The sequence below is a fragment of the Sturnus vulgaris genome, chromosome 5, assembly GCF_052056855.1.
Source record: "Sturnus vulgaris isolate bStuVul1 chromosome 5, bStuVul1.hap1, whole genome shotgun sequence".
Lineage (NCBI taxonomy): Eukaryota > Metazoa > Chordata > Aves > Passeriformes > Sturnidae > Sturnus > Sturnus vulgaris.
The window spans coordinates 13,371,104-13,393,456 of NC_142247.1; the positions used below are offsets into that span (position 1 = coordinate 13,371,104).

A 22,353-nucleotide genomic window follows, 5' to 3' on the forward strand; every position below is an offset into this window, starting at 1 on the left:
CCACCTGAGGTCCTCTTTCACCACTGAATTTTACTGGATAAGAGTAGAAGCAACTGTGGATTAGATCAGGCAAACCCACAGTGTACTAAAACCTCACCTAGGCATTTAAAACCACAAAGAATTGTGCACTTTTTCCTGCAAATGTGGCAAACCAAACATACAATGCATATCATATAACCTAATTCCACTGGAGTTCTGCTCTAGGTTACAGATTCACAGCCTGGCTGAAATAAGAACAATCCACAGTGGGGTCATCTGGTCCCACCTCCCAGCTCAAGCAGGACCATCCCATAGCACATGGCATGGGACTTTGTCCCAATGGTTCTGGGATATCACTGCTGAGGGAGACCCCACAGCCTCTCTGGACAATCTTGGTCGCTGTGCTGGGAAGAAGTTCTTCTTTATATTCAGGTAGAACTTCCTGGGCATCAGTTCCTGCCCATTCCTCTTCCCATTGCTGGGCCCTGCTCTGAACCCTCCCTGCAGACAGGGACAGAAGGGGATGAGGGCCCCTCCTGGTGTCTCCTCTCAAGGCTGAGCAGCCCCAGCTCCCTCAGCCTTTCCTCATCAGAGAGATGCTCCAGGCCCTAAATCATCTTTGTTGCACACCAGCAGCTCCGTGTCTCCTCTGTCTAGAGGAGCCCAGACGTGGGCACAGCACTCCAGGTGATCCTCACCAGGGCTGAGCAGAGGGGCAGCATCACCTCCCTGACCTGCTGGCACTGCTCTTCCCAATGCACCCCAGCACACCATTGGTTTTCTTGTCTCCAAGGCACTGCTGACCCAGGGACAGCCTGTTGTCCACCAGGACTCCTTGGTCCTTGTCTGCACAGCTGCTTCCCAGCAGGTTGGCCTTCAGCCTGTGCTGGGGTTGCTCCTCCTCAGGTGCATGACCCTGCACTTGCCTTTGTTGAATTGTACACAGTTGTTCTCTGCCCGTGCCTCCAGCCTGTCGAGGTCCTTCTGAAGGGCTCGGGATCAGCCACTCCTCCCAGCTTTGTGTCACCAGTGAGCTTGCCAAGTAAGCAAACTCAGATTCTGCTAATCCCTCAGGTAACTGCTTGCTACCCCAGCCACAGAAGAGAAGTGAAACCTGTCTTGTGGGATCTGCAGAGAAGGAGTGCCCTGCAAGAGCCAAGCACACCTTGCTTTTATAAAAAAATACTTCCTCTCCTGACAAGGTTTGTTTTATCTGTGTTCTTATACTTTCAAAGCCACAACAAAGCTATCAGAATAACATGAGAACATTATTATACAGTGTTACTACAGGGAGAAAAAAGCCATTTAGACAACAAAAGAATAGGCAGCAGCAAAACAACTACAGCTCCTGACACCAATGATGAGCAAATCATGTTAGAGTCCACGAAAACATGTTCTTTTCTAGAACACTGAATTTCACTCCAGGTGTGCAGAGTACTCCAATATTGGACTAATGGAGTAGTACTTCCATGGAAGGGGGCTGTCTCATCTTTATGCAGGATTCATCTGTCCACAGCAGGATAAAGCAGAGATGCCAGAAGCGTTACACTGCAGGAAACAGATGCAAAATGGGATTCGTGCTTCTTGCCCTCATCCCTGCAATGACTCTGCCTCTGAGGCCTGTGCTAGGCTGCATGGACTCCACACAGCGTGAGAGCAGCCCAGAAAGCACTAGTGGGGAGTCAATCGAGCCCCTAACTGTGATTAAAAGGCCAGCTAGAAAGAGACACTAATAAAGACTGAAGAATAGCAGCAGTAGGTGGGGAGACCTGGGGGCTACCTAGGAGGGAGCACAGAGACAAAAGGGCCATGAGGAAAGTAGGATAAAGAGCAGAAGCAGCAGACCAGGGAGCTGTCATCATTCTCCATCAGAGAAGGGGACACTGACCCAAAGGGACACTGTGGGTAGCAGATGTCTTTGACAAAAGTCAGCACGAAAGTATACTAGAATGAGAAAGTTTTGAAAACTCTTGCTCTCTTACCTGTAACAGAATTAACCACAAATACACCTTTAGTGGAATGTACATGCTAGTTCACCTTACTTCTATATTACCAAAATACCTGTTGCTGTCAACAAAAGGTGTAATCACTGTTGTTTTACAATTTTTCCCCCTCTCAGTCAGACACCAGCTCAAAGTTCAGCTCAGGCATGGAAAGATCCTGTCCCAACTGACAGGCCAGAGTTTTGCTCTTACAGATTTAAAGACAAAGTGTCTATTATGAGAACTTCTGAAATCAAGGCTTCTGTGAGGTCTCTTGGCAAATCAGGTTTGATTTTGATCTGTCTTGTACATTATCATCATCATGGAGAAGTAAGAGTAGCAGAGTCATGTAGAACATTAGCCCTCAACAAATGTATGTCAAAAAAACAGTTAAGCTGGTGACACTATTTAGGAGCAGGGCAACTTACAGCCTAACCTGCTTTTCTGCAGCTGGAGATGCTCTGCAGGAATGAAAATGTAGTTCATCAGTGTGAAGATAAAACTAAGTGGGATATGAAAGAAGCAGCTCTGCTGAATAAAAAAAAGCAGCATTTTTGCAAGCTCACATATCTGTAAATATCTGTGCATTGCATGACTTGACAGAGCTGTTATACCAGATCCCCTTCACTGCAGCTCCCCTCAGAACCACCAACCCAGAGTGGGTACCAGCCATCACATTAAGGTCCCTGCCAGGTCAAGTTGGCCTTTCAAGTCACCTTACCCTGGGCAAATATTACCCTCAGCTGGAGCTAGCAGAGAGAATCAAGTGCAGTGTTCCATAAAGCAAAGAGCCAGCAGTACTCACAGGAAGGGAAAGAAAAGAGAAAATATAGCAGGGACATAGTCATTAGCATGCATTTTACAAAGCAAATGAGTGTGAAAATCAAGTTTACATGGTTAGCAAGTGTAATATTGCATGGAGGTAACCAGCATATCAAACTTCAGGCCAAAAGCTTATACTTAAAAGAATAAAACCAGGTATTATATCTTGCATAGCTAATTACTGTGAATGAGGGGTTCCTTGCAGGATCAAAATGCTAATAATGAAGCAAGCATGAAGGATCTAATTTACATTGGAGTAGAACCATGCTGAACACTTTCTAAGTTTGCCTGTACATTTTTTATCTCTGATGAACAAAGTCCCTTTGAAAGCACAAAAAGCAAGTTTCTGGTTTACTTGGAAACATTATTTGTTTTGTAGGCTTCACATAACAGCAGTTTTTAGAAAAGTACACAGCCTTACAGGTGCGCAGTGGGAGGAGATATCAAACTCTAGAGAAAAACCAACATTGCCAATTATCACTATATAGGTTTTCTCTAAAACTTCCTTATCTCTCAGATGGTCTATTCTCAAACAGATATTCAATATGAAATTCGCAAAACATAGGGACTACCTTGGCACCATGACAACAATCTGGAGCAAGTGCATACCTAAACAGGGCAGCATCTGATTGTATCTCAAGAAATTGTTGCAGAAAATAACGTAGAATCAGAGAATAGTTTGGGTTGGAAAGGATCTTAAAAGATTACCGAGTTCCAACCCATGCTATGGGCAGGGACATTGTCCACTAGACCAGGTTGCTCAGAGCCCCATCCTTTAACAGTCCCAGGGATGGGATATGCAGAACTTCTTTGTTTCAGTACCTCACCACCCTCATGGTAAAGAATTTTTTTCCTAATATCCGGTCTAAACCTACTGTCAGGGTGAAGACATTTCCCTCTTGTTCTGTCACTCCAGGTCTTTGTAAATAGTCTCTCTCCATCCTTCCTGTGGGCTCCCTTCAGGCACTGGAAGGCCACAGTGAGGTCAGCCCAAAGCCTTCTCTTCTCCAGGCTGAGCAATCCCAATTCTCCCAGCCTTTCCTCACAGCAGAGCTGCTCCAGCCCTGTAATCAGCTTTGGTGTTTCTCCTCTGGACTCGCTCCAAGAGGTCCATGTCCTTACCATGGAGGAATCCTCCTTCAGTCAGACTGGACACTACATAAAAACAATGGCTAATAAAGGCTGAAAAACTTGGGAAAAGACAAAAACAGAAGTAAATATTTGTTATCCAAGAAGCCACAATACCAAAATTATGAGTCCTAAGCAGAACTGCACTCAGCAAAAGGGTACTGCTGGCTAAATCCTGGCCGTGCTGAAGTCAGCTGGAACCCTTCTGTTACTTAGAAGTAACCACGCTTCACTTCCCCTATTTTACCACATACTTTGTTACTCATTTTGCCACCACAGTTTTTTCTGTATTCATATACTGGCCTGAGTATCACAGGGGCTTCTCTAGGTCTCTTCCATTTTTGGGGGGTTTTGCTTTTTTTTTCCCCCCTTTGTGTGAAGGAAAAGGAATAGTGGTCCAGCATCTCTATCTGTTTACTGTGTGTTAAAAATGGATTTTGCAATACTTCTTCCCTACAAACTCTACCTGAAGAAACCCCCATTTTAATTTTCTTCAGAGGTCTCCAGGCATAGATTTACCTGTGCAATAACAGCATACATTGAATTTGAATGACCGTGAAGTGCCCGAGGGAATTGTTATAAAGAGCATCATACCCATACAAGAATTATTTCTCTTTGGCTTTCTCATTTTGACTGCCATAATACTGCATCACAGAACAGATCTGTGTAGCCTTTGCATTTATTGTCTTCTTTCACCTAAACTGCCTCCTATTGAGCCCAGTCTCAACACTTAAATTTGCAGCATTGCTCCACAGTACCAAGCCAGACTGTACATAGAATAATCAGCAACACTAAATACAAGCTTGTTCAAGCAGAAAGGTGACTTTTGACTCTACTTTGGATTATTCGATATTGATGTGTTTTACCATTCCAAAGGATAAATCTGAGAATATATTTCTGAGGGCACCACACAGTTAATTGGAATATATTTTCCTTACACACCATTAGAAAAACAAAAATATTCAGAAGTTTAAAAAAAACCCAACTATTTGAATAAAAGACTTGTGGTTGTTCAGGCTAGAGAAAAAGACTGTGGAGAGACTTGATAGCAGTCATATGTGCAAAAGACAAGCAAAAAATAATCTCTCAACTTATAGCTAGAGGGAATTTCAAGTCAGATGTCAGGAAATATATTCTGTGCATAAGGGCAGCAACTTACTAGATTGGACAGCCTAGTAGGTTGTGGAATTTCTATTAGGAAGCTGTAAAAATTATTAGACAAATATTTCTAAAAAACCTGAAAGATGGTAGACTTAGATTAATGTTAAAAAGAAATTCTTTACTATGAGCATGGTAAGATGCTAGAGCAGCATACTCAGAGAAGCTTCCCCACCCTTGGAAGTGTTCAAGGCCAGGCTGGATGGGGCTCCTAACAATCAGGTCTGGTGGAAGGTGTCCCTGCCCATGATCGTTAAGGTCCCTTCCAAATCAAACCATTCTGTGATCCTGGCAGAGCTGCCAGGCACAGGGCAGAGGCAAGAGGGCAGCGACCTCTGAGAATCCCCTCCAGACAATGGCTGGGTACAGGTTTCACAGATCCCACCATGAACTGATGGCACCTTGTACTTTGGTGCAGCATTGCCTCATTTTCACGGTTTAACACAAAAGCAAATCACTCACCCTGCACTGCTACAGCTGGGCAGAGGAGAGAAAATAAATTAATGAAGGGTTCATGAGTTGAGATAAGGACCAGGAGAAAAGCACTTCAAGGGAAAAACAGGCTTGGCTTAGAGATACAAAGTGAGTTTACTGCTAACAAAATCAGAGGAGGATAATGAGAAGTAAAATAAACCCTTAAAAACCCCTCTTCTTCCCCAGCCCCTCTCTCCTTCCCACCGACAGCACAGGGGACAGGGCGTGGGGGTTTTGGTCAGTTCATCACCGAGATTTTCTTGCACTGCTCAGGGACAGGAGTCCTTCCCCTGTGAGACCATGGGGTCCCTTCCACAGGAGACAATTCTCCATGAACTTCTCCAGCGTGATTCCACTCTCATGAGCAGCAGTGCTCCCAAAACTGCTGCAACGTGAATCCCTCCCATGGGCAAACAATCCTCCCAAAACTGCTGCAGTGTGGGTCTCCCTTCCCACGGGGTGCAGTCCAACAAGGACAGGCTGCTCCAGCCTGGAAGCAGAGCCCTCTCTCCACTGGGTCCCACTGGATCACAGCCTCCTCCAGCATCCACACCTGCTCTGGTGTGGGCACCTCTGCCACGGCTGTGGGGGGATCTCTGCATCCCCCATGGATCCCATGGGCTGTGGGGGGATCTCTGCATCCCCCGTGGATCCCATGGGCTGTGGGTGGATCTCTGCATCCCCCATGGATCCCATGGGCTGTGGGGGGATCTCTGCATCCCCCATGGATCCCCACGGGCTGTGGGGGGATCTCTGCATCCCCCATGGATCCCATGGGCTGCAGGGCACAGCTGCTTCCCCATGGTCTCACCACAGCCTGCAGAGCAATCTCAGCTCTGGCCCCTGGAGCACCTCCTGCCCCTCCTCTGCACTGACCTTGGTGTCCCCAGGTTGTTTCCCTCCCATGTTCTCTCCTCCTTCTCTTCTCCATCTGGAGTTAAAACTGCCCCACTATCTTTATTTTGATTTTCTTTTAAAATCTGTTACCACAGAGGCATTACCATCATCTCTAACTGGCCCAGCCTTGGCCAGCAGCATGTCCATCCTCAGAGCCATCAGGGATTGGCTTTGCCAGACACGGTGGAAGCTCCCAGCAGCTTCTCACAGAAGCCACCCCTGTGGCCCCCCTGCTACCAAAAACCAGGCCATGCAAAATAAACACACTCATGAAGGTGCAAGCCTGATTTTGTAGAACTGAATGATAAATAGCACTGTCCCTCTGGATTATGTGGTTTGATTGAATGCATTTCCTTATGCACCCTTATGAGTGCAAAGGGAACAGTGTGAAAACGGGTGCTGATTTGGCTTTAGTACAACAGAAGCCCTTTTCTTCTTGTAGCTGGTGCTCCTCATGCAAATCCAGCAGGTAAGAGGATGGAGCTAACAAAAATATCTGACAGAAGGCTGTAGCCAGATGAGTGTTGGCCTCTTCTCCCAGGAGGCAACAAGTGACAGGACAAGTGGAAATGGCCTCACCTTCACCACACTGACTTCTTCCCCTTGGCCACTCAGGAAGCTCTCATTACCATGGGACTTAACAGGCTGCAAACACTTTGGTCACATCCCATAAAACTGTAAGTAAGGAGGTGTTATATACATGAAAAATTGTTCTATCAGTCTTCCACAGTACATTTATCCCTATCTAACTGTCTCACTAAATGCTTAAACTGTTCTGTGAATCTAGATCTCTAAAATAAACCTCCTGCCATGCCAGAGAATGAAGGCACCCAAAATCTGCATGACTTGGGAGCTCCAAAAAACTATTTCAAGTTTCAGAGCTAATGTTAGGGATAGAATTCAGGCCATTTTCTCCAGAAAAAATGATCAGATCCGGTGTCTTTCATCCAAACATTCTGAAACTAGACATTAGTCCAGTACGTTTTACACAGAGGAAAATACAGCCATTGGAGACTGCTTCCATGAGACAATATTAAAACAGCTCTACTGCAGCCACCAAACTGGCAGGCAGAATCTCAAACCTCTACCCTGACCACACTCACAGGATTTTATAACTAATTTTCAGCTTATAGATCAAAGGCTTGCCTGGGAGAGTGTGCAGAATTGTGCAAGAAATAATGAACCCTGCAGGAAAATATCCTGTGAATGCCTCCAGCAGTCTCCCTGGGACTGATGGACCAGACTAAAGTGAGCTTAAGCCATGGTCTTGGACTCAAGTATTCTTCCTTCAAATCATCTGCTAAGCCAGATATGTTTTAATGAAAACTGCTCTTCTCCACAATGTACTGCCAGCTGCCCCCAGCCACAAATGCCCATGGTTAGCAGAAATCTCTAGGCCAGTCTTTGAAAAATAAATTACAGAAGAAGAAATAAAAAAAAAAGATACCATTTCCGCACTGAAAAGAACTATTTATTTCAGCACCTGGGATTCACAGTTCTATTACACAAGTCAAACCTCACTAGGCCATTAAATGTCATATGTTGGCTCAGTTCACACCAGTACTTTCAGTTTCCTTGCCTTTGCCGGCCACTACAGACTAAACCTTTGGCCACCACATTCCAAAGTCACCTCAGGTTGGTAGTTACTGGCCAGTAGACAATCTGCAACACCAACTTAATTGCCAAATTTCTCCTTAAAGACTCCAAAAGAGTATAAGCTTTGTAGATCAAGAAGGAGAAAGCAGTCTGGATTCTTGGTCTGAGCAACCTGCACATCCAGGATTTATCCAGTGCATCCTGATGGAAGAAAACCACTACTGTGTTATTTTCCCTATGGCCAAGATGTCAGTGCCTGCCACCTGGGAATTATGCAGGTGATAAAAGTAGCCCCAGGAGAGAACCACAGCCCTTCTCTTCCATGTCATGTCAGGTTATAAGCACTCTAAATCAGTAATGCCTGGCTACATTAAGTCTATTTCTGATCTGTAATGCAGCAGAGCTCTCATTACATACACAGCTGGGCTTAGACTCCCCTCGAAGCAAGAAGACATAAAGGGTCTCTTAAAAGTCACTATATAATCTTCCTACGAGATTTGTAACTTTGCTACCCCTTCTTAATATCTTTAGCAATGGCATAACCTTCCCTGACTTTGTCCAAGCGTGCAGACTCCACTCCATCTCTGTTTAGAAATATATGGGAGAAGAGGGGGGGCTGCATCTCTGCTACACAACAAATACCTTCTGAACATAATCTGGTATCCTGCTATATTCCAGTAAAATTTACATAAGGCATATCAAGGAACCAAATAATAACACCACATAAAAATAGAAGTATGTAGCATTCCACAAATTCATACTCACTCTTCTGCCAGGTGGTAAGAGCTGGGTAAAAAATGGACCCAAACCTAAGCCTCAAATAAGCCAGTAGAGGTATTAAGCCTATTTTAAGAAGTATCTTACAAAAAAAACCCAACTACTGCAGAGAGAAAATGTAATGTGCTGATGCCTGAATAATTCAAATATACAGTGACATATACAGTAAAACATCTTTAAACTGAACAAGATGAATTTTAGTAACAAAATTCATGAACAAAAAGAAAGGCCAACAGGTGGACAGCCTATCAAGGATAAAGCTTTCTCAAGAACCAAAGGTCTCACTGCACCTGTAGGTGGGAGTCTTCGTGTAAAAACAAGTTCACTGCCAGAAAAACCTCTGCATGGAGGAACAATTTCCTTTTAGTATCTTATCAGTTATATTAAACTACAATAAAACAAACAAAGCAAACCTAACTGGGTTGCCTTTGGGCAAACTAGAACTCACCCTTATTTCTATTTTTACACCCCCAGCCAGGCAGCTCATATGCCCTGAAGTCACTTATAACCATCACAAGTTTGGTGTCCCTGTAGCTTCTCATCTGTGCTCACTTCCTTTGATTATTCTTTTGCTTGCAACAGTTCCTGCTTCTAAGGCAGCAAGTTTATATCCCGATAAAACAGATGGACATCGACAAAAAAGCCCAAAAAATTCCCAGAGCCTCTCTGTCCCTCTTTGCTTGCACTTCCTACTTCCTTTTCGAGTTGAGCTTTTTAACTCTGTACTTTGCAATCCCACAGCAGAACATTTGTAATTGTGACCTGTAGGCAACATAAAGATGATACTTCAGGGAGAACATTTCAGCTGTGCAGTCAATGAATAGGAACATGAGCTTTTGTGTTACCTAGGAAAGAGAGTGATGGATGCTCAGTCACTTTGGATTTGAAGCACAAAGGCTGAGTAGGGGCAGCCCATCCTCTCTCTGCCTGCAGGCCAAACTGACACTTTGCAGCCAGATCCAGTCCTTCCCTTTCTCTAGGTTACATTTGGAAAGGTCAGCATCCCTTTATGTGTTTGCACCCTCTGAAGCCTGGCATGTGCATTATTGCAGATAAAACCCAGGAAAATCAGGCTCACCCAGGACAGCCTGGCCGAGCTGCTTGGCTGGACACATTCAGCAAGCCCAGGCTGACCAAAGCCCACATCAACAGGGCACAGAAAGCAACTCCTTGGTCTCACTCAGCTCACTTCAACAAGGGCATGTCGCCCCTCCTCTACAAATTAAATGTGTTCCAGCTCGCATTGTTTAGCATGAACTCGATTTTCACCACCAGGTATGTTTGCATCTTGTCTCTACAGAGCACTTTGAGAAACAATGTGGCTCTTGCTTAACTGACCAGCCAAAGTAGAGGATGCTCTATTATTGCTTTCCTAACACAAACTGTTCAATTACACAGCTCTTAATTAGTCAGGATGGAATCATAATGAAGGTAGGGGTTTCTCTTAACCAAATATTAAGCCACATTTTTGTTTTGATCACCCTGATGCCAATGGCTAGAGATTATCCACAAATGAAGGTGATGCCTTAAGTTTTAGCTTTCATATTATCCAGATTCTGTACTGCATTAGTATGTAACTCTGAACTTTACAAAGTGTTAGCAAGTTCTCCTCACAGTTTAGTCAGACAAAACAATGTTTTGCCAGCCCAAAAAACCAAGGGCACCATTGCAGTTTCAGGCCAAAAAAGTGCAAATAACAACAAATTGAGGAAAACAAACTGAGAGGTTATGAGACTTCATAACCTGAAGCTGTAACTGGACAATTAACCCCAATATGTAAATGGCTCAAAACTTATAAAACTGTGAAATCTCGTGAGCCATTATTCATCTTGAGTGGAGCCGTGGTCAGGCTTTTGTACTGCCCAGGGTGTAGCCTGTGAAGGCCTTTTAATAAATACCTACTTTATTCCTTTAACACTGTTCAGCCTCTGTTCTAGGGCAGCCTCTCAAAGCATCAAAGGGAAGACTCGTGCTCCAAAAGAGCACAATTTGTCAGGTCTCTACAGAGAGTATTTCATCTTCCAATTTATGAAAAGCACTGTATGACACAATTGCTTGAATAATAAAAAATATATTAGTTGCTTTCCACAACTTTTATTTCATAATATTTAAATACCTCTTCACCTTTTAGTATACAATGTTAATCACACTTTCATTTTTAGTCAATATATGTAGCCCCAATCAAGAACAGAGTTTGTGTATTAAAGTAGGCATAGGGGGCAGGAAAAAAAAAAAAGGACCAAAAGGGAAAGCTCCAAGAAATTTCCCCAAATCCTAACTTAATACAACTCAAAGGCAGAAAAGGAGGTACTATTTAGACAGCAGAATTAATGGAAATAGAAATAAAAGCTGCTCAATGGAATGTCTGTAGACCTAAAATTTACATCCATATGCAAGACATCTAGAAAAAAAATGCCATAAATGACAGCCAATATTCCACTGTATTTCTCCAAGCAGTTATTAATTACAGAGCATTTCTGAGAGCAGAGTATTCTGCTAGCAAAAAAATTACCAGAGCACATCCAAAATCAACAGCAAGGGCAGTAATTCCTGCCTCTTGGCAGCACTGCAGCCCATCCATCAGATCCTAGCCCACATTGCTTCGGGCAGTTTCCCATTTTACACACAATTTTTGGATCACCTGGGTCTAAAATCAGTCCAACACAGAGTATTTGCCCTAAGGAAGGTAACAATGCCCTCTTAAAGGGGTTGACTTTCTTTACACAGCTCTAGCTTCACATTCCACCCTGGATCTGCACAGCAGCTGGCTCCCATCTAACCTTTCCCAGAACCTGCTGCTCCTACACCTCAGCTTTTGCTAGAACCCAAGTGCCATTTCCTTCCTCGGGATGTTTTTCCTGTTACTCTCACCATGCAATTAGAGAAAAAGCTTGCAGAGTCTAACCAAACTCCCAACTTGATTTTTTTCTCCTGAAATAATTACAAATTATTCTACTTGCTGCAGGCTATAACTGTAGGAGCAAGGAATTTGCTTTGAAAGAGCACCAGCACGATGACACAAAATCTCTGGCTAAATGAAAGATGTTGTGAGCATCTAAGAAATACCAAATAAGCTCCCAAAATTTAACAGGTACCCTGAACAAAAAGTACAAATCACACAGCACAATCATCAAATAATCCACTGTTACCCAATACACCGCTCAGAAAATCCAGAAAATATCAGAGAATGTCTCCATTTTACATTTACAATTAGAGCAACTTTTCCTCTGCCTTTAAATTAATGGTGGGAATTTAAACTTTAAACAAATATCTATATTATACATGTTATTTGGAAAATATCATCTTTCTCCTGATCACAAAGTATCCAGAAACAGATGCCATATTTCCCAATTTATTTTTTGTGGTTGGCAGTTATTTCCTTTGGATTTCTCCAACATCATTTGTGATGACTATTCATGAGGAGCTCAGTGCAAGTAGCCACTCTTGCAACTGACAGCTTTGGCAAGTGAAACTTTACAGGGGATTTGAGCAACTGAGGAATTGTATTTTAGTAATTTAAAATCATTTGCTGGTACTAAAAGTGTCTAACTGCTTCAAGTGAAACACAATGAAACCGGAATTTTTTTTTCAATTAATAATTTTATTTTGCCAGGTTTAAAAGTTAAAGTTTAGCATTTCAAATGTCTTTTGAAATGTATTCACTCCTCTACCCTCCAAAATAATACAAGGCAGAGTGAAAAATTACATTTGATTTAACTTGAGTTTTTAACCTCTTGGGAGATGGAGAAAGGTGACCTCAGAAATTTATCTCAGTTCTTCCTTGCTATAGGCTTAAGCCAACAAGCACCAAAACCCAGATATTTGCATAAAAAACTAGCTATTGGGGTAAGCAGTTTTTTCCTCTCTAATGCTACAGATACTCTGAAATTTGTTTTTGAAACTCTAAGGAGAAAAAAGATAGAAAGGAGTGAAAAATCATTAAAAAAAAAAACCTTTTGAAACTGGGGCTTGATGCATTCTCTACGTCCAAAGCAGATGAGTGTCAGTTCACGTTTCTCTCACATGGTTTTGAGTTACATCCTAGCCACCCATGTGGTGACATCCTGCTTACTCAGAGCAGCTAAAAATGAGTGCAGGAATATATGGAAGCCTGGTTTGTGCCATCCCAGTCAGGTGGTGCAGGGTGGGAAATGCCAGTCATGCCTTCTGTCGTGCCTCAGTGCAATGCTGCAGGACCAGAGCTGAGGGAGGAACTTCCAGACTGTGGGAATGTGTGTCTGTCTCATCAGGGACAGCAGTGCTGGGCTCACCAACACACAGCTCTGTGCTCTGCTTTACAGGGGTCCACACTGGTGACAAGATACATCTACAAGTTGCCCACGACCTTTAGTGGCCAGTGCGGCTCCTGTGACTGCTCAGTATTGCCCAAGCTCTCTGCAGGAGGGGAAAGGCGCTGCAGTCAGTGCAATATCTCATTTCTGCTTCCAAAAAATTTAATTCTCAAAATCAAGGGGTAAAATGACACAGAGTGATAGACCAAGAGGAGCTGCTTCCAGCATCTGGAATTACTGGTTTATGCAAAACTCTGCGAACATCGGATTTTGTCCTCATAAGCTGAAATTGGGCATTGAATGACTATTTCCACATAAAAGCTTTTCTCTTTTGCTAATTTCTCCCGTGGTGGGTCAAAAACTTGAAAAAATAAAAGGAGTAACATAATCACTTAAATTCTGAAGAAAAAAGAGGCAGCAACAGAGCTGATAAAACTCCAACAGCAGAAGTATTACATTAAAAAAAGAGTTAAAATGAAATGTTATAACACCACCAAAACCTTTTAACCTTTTCACTTCAAAGAAAAAATGAAAAACTAATGAACTGATACTAAATTTATATTTTCATGAAATAGCATTTTTAGTGGAAAAGCATTCTGTCAGAAAATGTTGACCCAGCTGTAAGAATCTTATCTACAGACAGCTCAGAAGAAAAAATATTCTATTTCCTATTGCTCACATTCAGAAATAAGTGACTTTTTATGTGTTAATTTTGGACATATTTATTTTTGTATAACATGAAATACAGCAAGTTCCCTATTTAGTTTTGAGTTACATTATCCTATAAGTTAGTCTTTGGTTCAGGACTGAGAAATCTTCTGCAATCACCAAATTGCTCAAGCCCAGCAATGTGGATGGAGCCATTTTTATTTATTTCAGAGTAAATTTTTTTTGTTATATCAACACACCTGTGGCCCTTTACATTACTGTTACATCCCCTGGCATTTCAGAGTATTAACCATATTTTGTGAGTGGTTTTAAGCTTTGGGATACTTTTGAAAGGAACATTCATCTTCAGGAAAATTACTTGCAAGCAAGCTAATAACAGACACCATTCTTCAAAGCAGGAGCCTGGAAAATTTAGGCAAGTACTTCTCTTGAAACAAAGAGAAAAGTAGAGAAATGCATTTTAAAAATTACTGCAAATAGATCCTCCTTAGCTTTTAAGCCTTCCAGGATTTTGTTTGACAAAGGCCTACAAAATTCCTCTGGGCAAAATGCAAAGGAATAACACATCAAATTAGAGGCAGTGGTACTTGCCAGGAAAGAAGGAGCAGTAGTGAGTACCACTTGTCAGAAACAAACTGCCCATCACCTCATTAAAGGGATAGCAGTCCTGGGTTGGAACATTCCAGGGCTGGAACATGATGAAAATTCCCCTTTTCCACCACCAACTCTCCAGCAGCATCTACCCACCCCCTCTGCAGCCTGTCTGACAAGCCCAAGGACACTGAATCCCAGCTGCTCAGCCCGTGTTGTTCCCCAGGAGCTGCTCTATTCCAGACTTCCCAGATCTTTACTCTTGATCTGACCAGCTGATAAACTTTAAGGACAGGTATTAGGACCCTGGGAACCAGTGGAGTTGCAAAGACTATTATTTCTCTCTAACATCTACAAAGGAGTCCATCCAGCAAGCTACTCTGTGCTGTGAAAGGAGGAAGGACACCACTGTGGCCAAGCAGAGTGCTAGGTTTTAATCCAAAAAAAGCCCCAAATCTGAAATCCCAAATCGATCACAAAACAGTGACCCTCCTCTGCCAGCCCAGACTGGGCTTTCCCGAAACCTTGGAAAAAACACACACATTTTGAGCACCTGTTGCCAGTACCTTTGTGGTACGAAGTTCACAGCTCTGCCAAGGATGCTGGTTTTGTCTGATACAGTAGCAACAAATCACACCAATCACCATAAGCAAAACCTACAGCCACTTCTCTGCATCACATCATAAACTTTCTATCAGTCTCCAGAAGTTCAGTCCAGCTGGGAAACCCTTTTCCAGCTGCATTGCAGGAAAAAATCCACTTGCCAGGCAGGTTTCAGCACCTACTTGTTTGCTGAGCTTGCTGGGACACAAAAGCTAGGAGCAGGCTGAGGGAGGCAGAGCCATCACCCAGCTCATGGCAACAGGGACCAGTGAGAAGACAGAGGACCTGGCATCCTGAGCAAGACACAGCTGTAACAGAGCTCTGTGGATCACATCAGCACAGACCACAGGTGCTCCCATCTCCTCTGCCCCACTGTGCAGCTTCCCCTCACTCCTTCTCCATTAAAAGAAACTCATTCAAAGTAGTAACTCTGGGGTTTTTTAGATCTAAAAACTACTTTAAAAAAAACCCCTAAAACTTCTATGATGTTTTATATGCAGGATGAAGTTAACAAGTAAGAGCTCTGCTATGTATTTAACTGAAACAGCAACAAATGAGAAGCCCTGTGTGAATGACTCAACACTGGGAGGCTGAATAAATCCCTATACCTTGAATTTGACAGATTAAAGTAGCAGGTAAATCAATTAATATAGCCAGAAGTTTGGCTTTCTTTAAGTGTGTAGCCACATAAAATATTTGTATTCAATATAACCAACTCACTATTTAGTATCAGTTCCTGTATTAATTTAAAATACAAGAAACAACCTAGATCAGTATTACAAACTGACAGCTCTCAAAACCCCTGCACTTAACCGAGCACCTTTGATAGATATTAATAACCAACCACTTCCAACATTCAAAAACACAGCAAAAATCAACAAAGTCAAGCTGCTGGCTTCTCTTATTGGACTTACGTTGTTTGCCATCAATGAACTTCCTTAACTTGGGACACCTTCACACAAAGCACTGTCCCATCTTGGCTACACAGATCTGAACTGAAGCAATTGTAGGTGAGGGATCAGGCTCACAGTGACTGTGATCCCTGACTGAAATGCAGAAATCACCCTCTTAAAATAGCCAGAACCAAACATTTTAAAAATCAAGACAGCTGACCCAATTTCATCCCTTGTGTACATCCCAAAAAGCAGCCAGGGAAGTATTAACATTCATACAACCAAAATTTTCAGAATGTGGAAGTAAAAAAGCAGTTTTGTTGTTTGTTATTGAGAAATGAAGATACAATTTCTTGATGACCCTTCAGCCTATTTAGACTCATTTGTATCATGTTACCATTTAGTATTTTAATACTTAAAATGAAAATAAAACATGGTTACTAACCTGTGGGAAGAGAGAGTAAGTTGCATTGTCAATTGTGACAGAATATAAAAATTCCCCGTCAAACCAGAGGTTCTTTCCCATAGGGGAATTCATCTTTGTCATAGCAAAGAGCTGCCCAGGGTCACAGCATTCTTCCAGCAGCTTCCTAGAGAAGGGAAAAAAAGAGTAAATGGTATTAATTGGAGTCTTGTCACACCTTTGTTAATCATCACCCCTCACATCTGTGTTCCTGCCTGCTCTCAGGTGCCCCAAAGCCACACTTCCCAGCCAGTAGATGAATCATAGGACTCTTTTTTACTTACAGAAGAGCCAGAAAATCTGCTTTTATTTCAGAAAATCTTAGAAATAGTCAGGAAAAAATATAGATCTAAATTTTCATTCAGACTGACACATAAACAAAACCAAGATTCTGCAAAAGAAACTGCATCTTATACAGCCCATTTTAATCGTAAAAACCTGGTCTCCAACACAAAGAGATATCAGATAAGTTCCTTTGAAATTTTGATCTAAGGTACATAAACATTATTTATGAAGAGCAGGCCTCCTAAAACCCCAGTTACATACTTAGGTATGGAAATTTTGGCACCTCTCTTCAGTTACCGAATGTCCTTGTGCTACATTCCCAGCAGTATTAGAGCCTGCTTCCTAACTGAAGGGCAGCCTGAGTCATCCCAGTATGATGGATTATATTTAGAGAGAGTGACTATACTTGTTAGTGTCCCTGCTGAAACTCCATATCCTCTTACTCTTTCATTTCCCAAAAATACTACTCAGCCTGAGTAGAAATTGGAGAGTTGGTGAGGTGATTGAAGGTTATCCTGAAAATTCTGTACCACAACAAACTCGGCAATTAATATCCTAAAATACAGAATGATGAAAAGCTCTGAAGGTCCAGAATATCCTGTTTGCAAAGCCTACACAGTACCAGGAAGGATGATGTTCACAGATGTATGAAAAACACACATTGCACAATTCCACCATTACATTATAATACTATGTTATCATAAATATTCTTCATATATTTGAAAGGTAATTCCAAAGAGACTGGAACCATTTCCAGTGGCTGCAAAAGAGCTGTAAGCAGAAAAGCATCAATTATTCATGACTACTAAAATGCTTGCTATAGCTGTTCTCCTCTGCAAAAGAGGAGATTGTATTCAAAACCATAAAGCTATTCAAAGGAATTTGAATTTTAGCATTTTTTAGAGTTTTACCACTACTTTTAATCTCTAAAAATTGGTATTTGAAAAAACACGTCATTTTTTCCTATCAAAAACTGATTTTGCCTTAAGTTCATAATTCTCTGCAAATGTGTGAGTATAATTTTTCAGACACACTTCAACTGAAGTAACAATAAGCTCCCAGTAACAAGTTCCCTAAGAATGTAGTCGAGTCCACAAGGCTGGAGATCTTCAAGACACAACAGGACAAACTGCTGCATATTCTCATTTCTCCCACAAAAGACTGGAATTGGTGATCATCTGAGGCCCCTTCCCACCTTGGTAGGTCTGTAATTCTGGAACTGTTGCAGAGCTGGTTTATGTCCCTCTGAGCAGGACACAGCAATGTGTCAGCCAGAGCAGCCATTCCCATTCCAAGAACACCAATGGCTTTATCTCCAACCATCAAGGAAAGGCTTCACATCACCCTGCTGCTGATGCCCAAATAAAGCCCTCATCATAGAACTGTGAAAAACAGACTACAGGAAATTTGGAATCTCTCATTGAATAACCTTTGTGAAACAGTGTAAAACAGGCATGGAATACTGTTCCAAATACAATATTTGACAGTGAAGATTGTTCTGGCTGTCCACAAACCAGTTTGCAGATTTTGGAAAATAATTTCTGTCTCTCAAGTGGAAAGAAAATAATTCTGCATATTTTTCTATCCCCACAGCAACTCTTTCAAAAAACGTTAAATTAGTCCAAGATCAGCTGAAGCCATTTGTTACGAAACTGTAGAACAAAATTAAAATTTTCCAGTGAAATTCTGCAACTCACACCTCCTCTGGAAGTCTGGTCTGAGCAAAAAGCACAAAAAAACCCCAAATAACATAGTAGAAAATTATCTAGTGTTTTATATAAAGGAATCTTTTCTTAGCCTGGGTAGACTGAAGAGCTAAGGAACAGCTCTTTGAACAACTCCTGCCCTATTAATTAGATGAGATATATATCCCTACTCTTTCCTAGCCCCTAAAACTTCTTTCAGTTCCCACTGAATCCTTCATTAATAAACTGATTATGAAAAGCAGCAGGGGTCTCCTGGAAGGGCCACAAATAGGCAGGCCACTCATTCAAGAGTGAGGCTGTGTGTGTGAACACAAAAATCTTGTGCACTTGTGTGTGCTCTCTGTCAGAAAAGAATAACAAAAGTCTCTCTTTCTGATCCAAATCCCAAAGTTACCAAGCAAGAAAAGCTTCATAGGAATAAGTTCATTTAAAAGCAGAATGGATTCAAATGCAAACCCATAGCAGGATATTTTGCAGGATCAGGGAGCCTGAACTGTTTGCTGAGCTTGATTAAAATGTACAGCATTCGTGTGACAGAATTTGCAGAACTGCACAGCTTTTAGCCAGGAATCTCAGCTCACTGCAAGCATTCCTTTACTCACAGGACATAAACAATATACTTTTGATTCAAAGTTCTCTCCAATTCAGAGAAGGCATGTATGTGAGAGGACTTAATATTGGCATTGAAAAAGCACTGGGGGCCCTCAGATCCAAGAGCATTTAGGGGACAAATCTCGACTTGTGAGAGAAGCAGGAGAAATGTTCCTTGGAGAATCTCACTTAAAACCCCTCAGATTTCAGCTGTAATTGAGCACCAGGCAGGTCATTAAGCAAAATGTAGCTTCAGCACTAAGGTCTTAGCTTGAATTCATCCACAAAACTTTCATAAAACTCCAAAACTACTTATTCTTCACCTTAAGTTAACAAACTTTGCAGTCTGATTTCAGTTTATAGACACTTAATGCTTAATTGCACTCTGGTTTGACTCAAGTCCCAGTCAATAATGATACAAGGAGCTATTTTGAACATTCCAAATGCGGCCAATAGAATATCTAAAAGAAAAAATGGACAATTCCATGGCATGGGCTTTCAGCCAGGAGGTCACAACCCTTTAGCTGTCTTTTCTCTGTAGGTGGGGGGGTGGGTCCTGCCTCCCCAGCACAGCACCATTTCTCCAGCTGCCTTGGGATGCTGTCCTACATGGACCATGTAAGCACCACCAGCACTCTGCAAGGCAGGGGGAGCTAAATTCTTCCTCTCAGCTTTTTCCTTTTAAATCCATGCAAGTGAGATGCACTGCACTAATGTGGAAAAGATCAGATTGATGGAGAGCCACTTGTCAGGCAGCAGCAGCAGCAAGTGGAAGGCACCTTCACAAAGTTTCTACAGGGAAGTGATGGAGCCACCATGCCTGGAAGTGTTCAAAAAACAAGGATGATCCAGAGCACATGGATGGGGAAAGGACAGAAGAGAGTACAGCTTGATGCTGCTCCTGCAGGTCCCAGCAAATGCCAGCAGTCCCCGCACTGAACAGAGGCACTTATTCAATCATTGCACGAAAATGTTAACATGAGACTTATTATTTCATTACAGTAGGACTTTAATGGAGCATTAAAATAATGACTGAAGCTCACGTCCAAGTTTGAGATAAAAATAATTTGTGAAATTAATTGCTTTAGTCAGACTCTGCTCATCTGCCTGGATTTAGCTGGCATCACACTAACCTTTATCTAATGACAGCAAAACAGAGCCAGGATCTGACACAAACCTTCCCTTTACATGCAAACTCCCATTTGCCTCAACTTCCCTTATTTAGCTTTGGGACCAAATTAATCTGAAGGCCCAGAAGAAAAAAAAATGGTGTCTGGCTTTGGAGCTTCAGTTGGTGTCAAGACAAAACCATCAGGCCTTCCCTCACCACCAGGGTTTTGTGGAGCTGCTGGAATGCAGAGCACATGTGGTCACTTGGGAAGATTTGCACAGATCCACTTCTCTGCAATTTGTTAGTTGCTTCCATCTACATTCCCCCAGCAGAGGCAGGAAGACCTACCAAGAGCCTCGTGGAGTCCTCAACTAAACCAACACCTATTTCCTATTCCTATTTCAAAATCTAATAATGAAATTCTCCTCATTATGTCTTTGGTGTAATGTTTCCATAAAAATAACACATCCCCATGTTTTTGCAAGAAGTTTTGGTGGCAGGGGAGAAACCAAAATCACTGCTTAATAATATATTGTCTCTAGGAACCCTCTTCAGAGTCTGATTTTTTGGCACTTCAGGTTGTTGGCTGATTTTTAAATTATTTTTCTTTCTTCCTTTAAGAGATCTTTAAAGGAGGCTGCTGAAATGTCAACCTCCCCTCTGATGAGCAGAAACGTTTGAGTTTCCTGAATTTCATGCTATGGACCAAGCTTTTTCCTTTTTCCATAATTCCTATGGCTATTCTCTCTATTTCGAGATCCACCCCTAAATATTTCATTCTAAATAAAGCTTGGAAATATTATTTCTAGGGTAGCTACCCCCTGCCAACTACAGGGACAAACTGACCTCTCATTACTCATGCATCCCATGCCATCCAAGAACAGAAAAATCTAGGCTCATATCCCATGTCCCAGAGTAGGCAGCAGCCAATGCCTGCAGCTGTAAGATAGCCCTCTCAAACACCACATAATGGCTCTACTTGTGGCCATTTTCTGCTCCAAGCTGGCAGTCTGGGAATTTTATGGGCCTACAGAATTCTACAAAGCCATTCAATAACAATAAAATCACTGGTTCTACTACTATTGATGAGCTTGGAGCTGCAGTTGGCAATTGGCTTCTGAATATTCTGCGAAAACATTGTTGGGCTTGGTCACACACATTGAGCTTTTTAGGAAAAGAGAATTTTAGGAAAGAGAAATTCAATCTAATACTTGTACTGGGGATTAGCTTGAAGAATTCACTGAGACTTTGAGGTGTTCATGGTGTTTAAAGCACCTTACTACTCCAGGCATACACCCCACTCAAGATTGAATTGAAAATTATCCTCAGCACAACTGTTTGGGAATATGATCTTAAAACTTCCCTCCTAAGAAAGATCACCTGGACAAATACCAAATGAATAAGAGAATGGCCAGTGCAAATGCTCTTGATATCCACAAAAGCTTACCAAATTGGGATTTTGGGACAACAGTCATAGTTGAAACTCTAGCTAAAATTAAGACCTTTGCCAAATACAACATCCAAATCCAGAACACGTTGCTGTGCATAGTTAATTTCTGAAGATACCCAGTTACCCAAGCTTGGAGAATAGGTCTAAATGCAATGAAAAAGAAATATGAAAAGAGTGGATACCACAGAGCAGGAGAGGGATAATCTGATTTACTCCCCAGTCAAGGTCTCTGCAATATGGTAAGATTTTCAGAAGACTAAAGTCATGACTGTTTTCCTCCTCAACTGTAGTATTATATTGTTTCTTGATGTGATTTCAGCCTATTTCAATGCCACTTGCAGCAATTTTTGGTGTCTGGACTTTACAAGGATCATGTAATATTTCCCCAACTTCCTCAAGAGAATAAAGTTATCAGGACAATAAAAAGATTGCAAACAGTAAATCATGCCTGGCACAGCATCTCGCATGAAAGGAAAGAGGTTGCATTGCAGAGACCACAGAATAAGAACAATTCTTATGAATGAAAACCATCCTCATCAGCTCAGCAACAGAGCTGCTGTGACTTTTTAAAGCAAGAAATTAAACTATAAATTAATGATAATTTGCTACAAATTGCTAAATTAATAGTTGGGGAGGAAACTATGAAATCAAAAAATTGCACCTTTTCTGCTTTGTCAGTATCTTTTTAGAATTTTCTTTCAGGCTTTTTTTTAGGTGCCCAGAAGGGAAACAAAGTATTTTATTTAACCCGAGAATCTAGTTTTCGCTACCTATTTTGATGTATCCAGAGAATATTTGGGTTTTAATTACCTATTTTAAAATCACTGATCTGGTGCCACCCACACAGTAGCATTCCCAGGTCTGTTTCCCAGATTGCAACAGAAAC

The 22,353-nt window shown here is 41.9% G+C and overlaps 1 protein-coding gene across 1 annotated transcript in view; it reads right to left on the minus strand.

Moving 5' to 3' along the window:
* The window catches only part of ST8SIA1 (ST8 alpha-N-acetyl-neuraminide alpha-2,8-sialyltransferase 1), a 112,355-nt gene that overhangs the window by 69,832 nt on the left and 20,170 nt on the right, over positions 1-22,353 (minus strand). Inside the window, exon 2 of the mRNA XM_014880251.2 lies at positions 16,307-16,451. Within this exon, the coding sequence (XP_014735737.2) occupies positions 16,307-16,451 (145 nt within the window). The remainder of the gene's footprint in view (positions 1-16,306; positions 16,452-22,353) is intronic.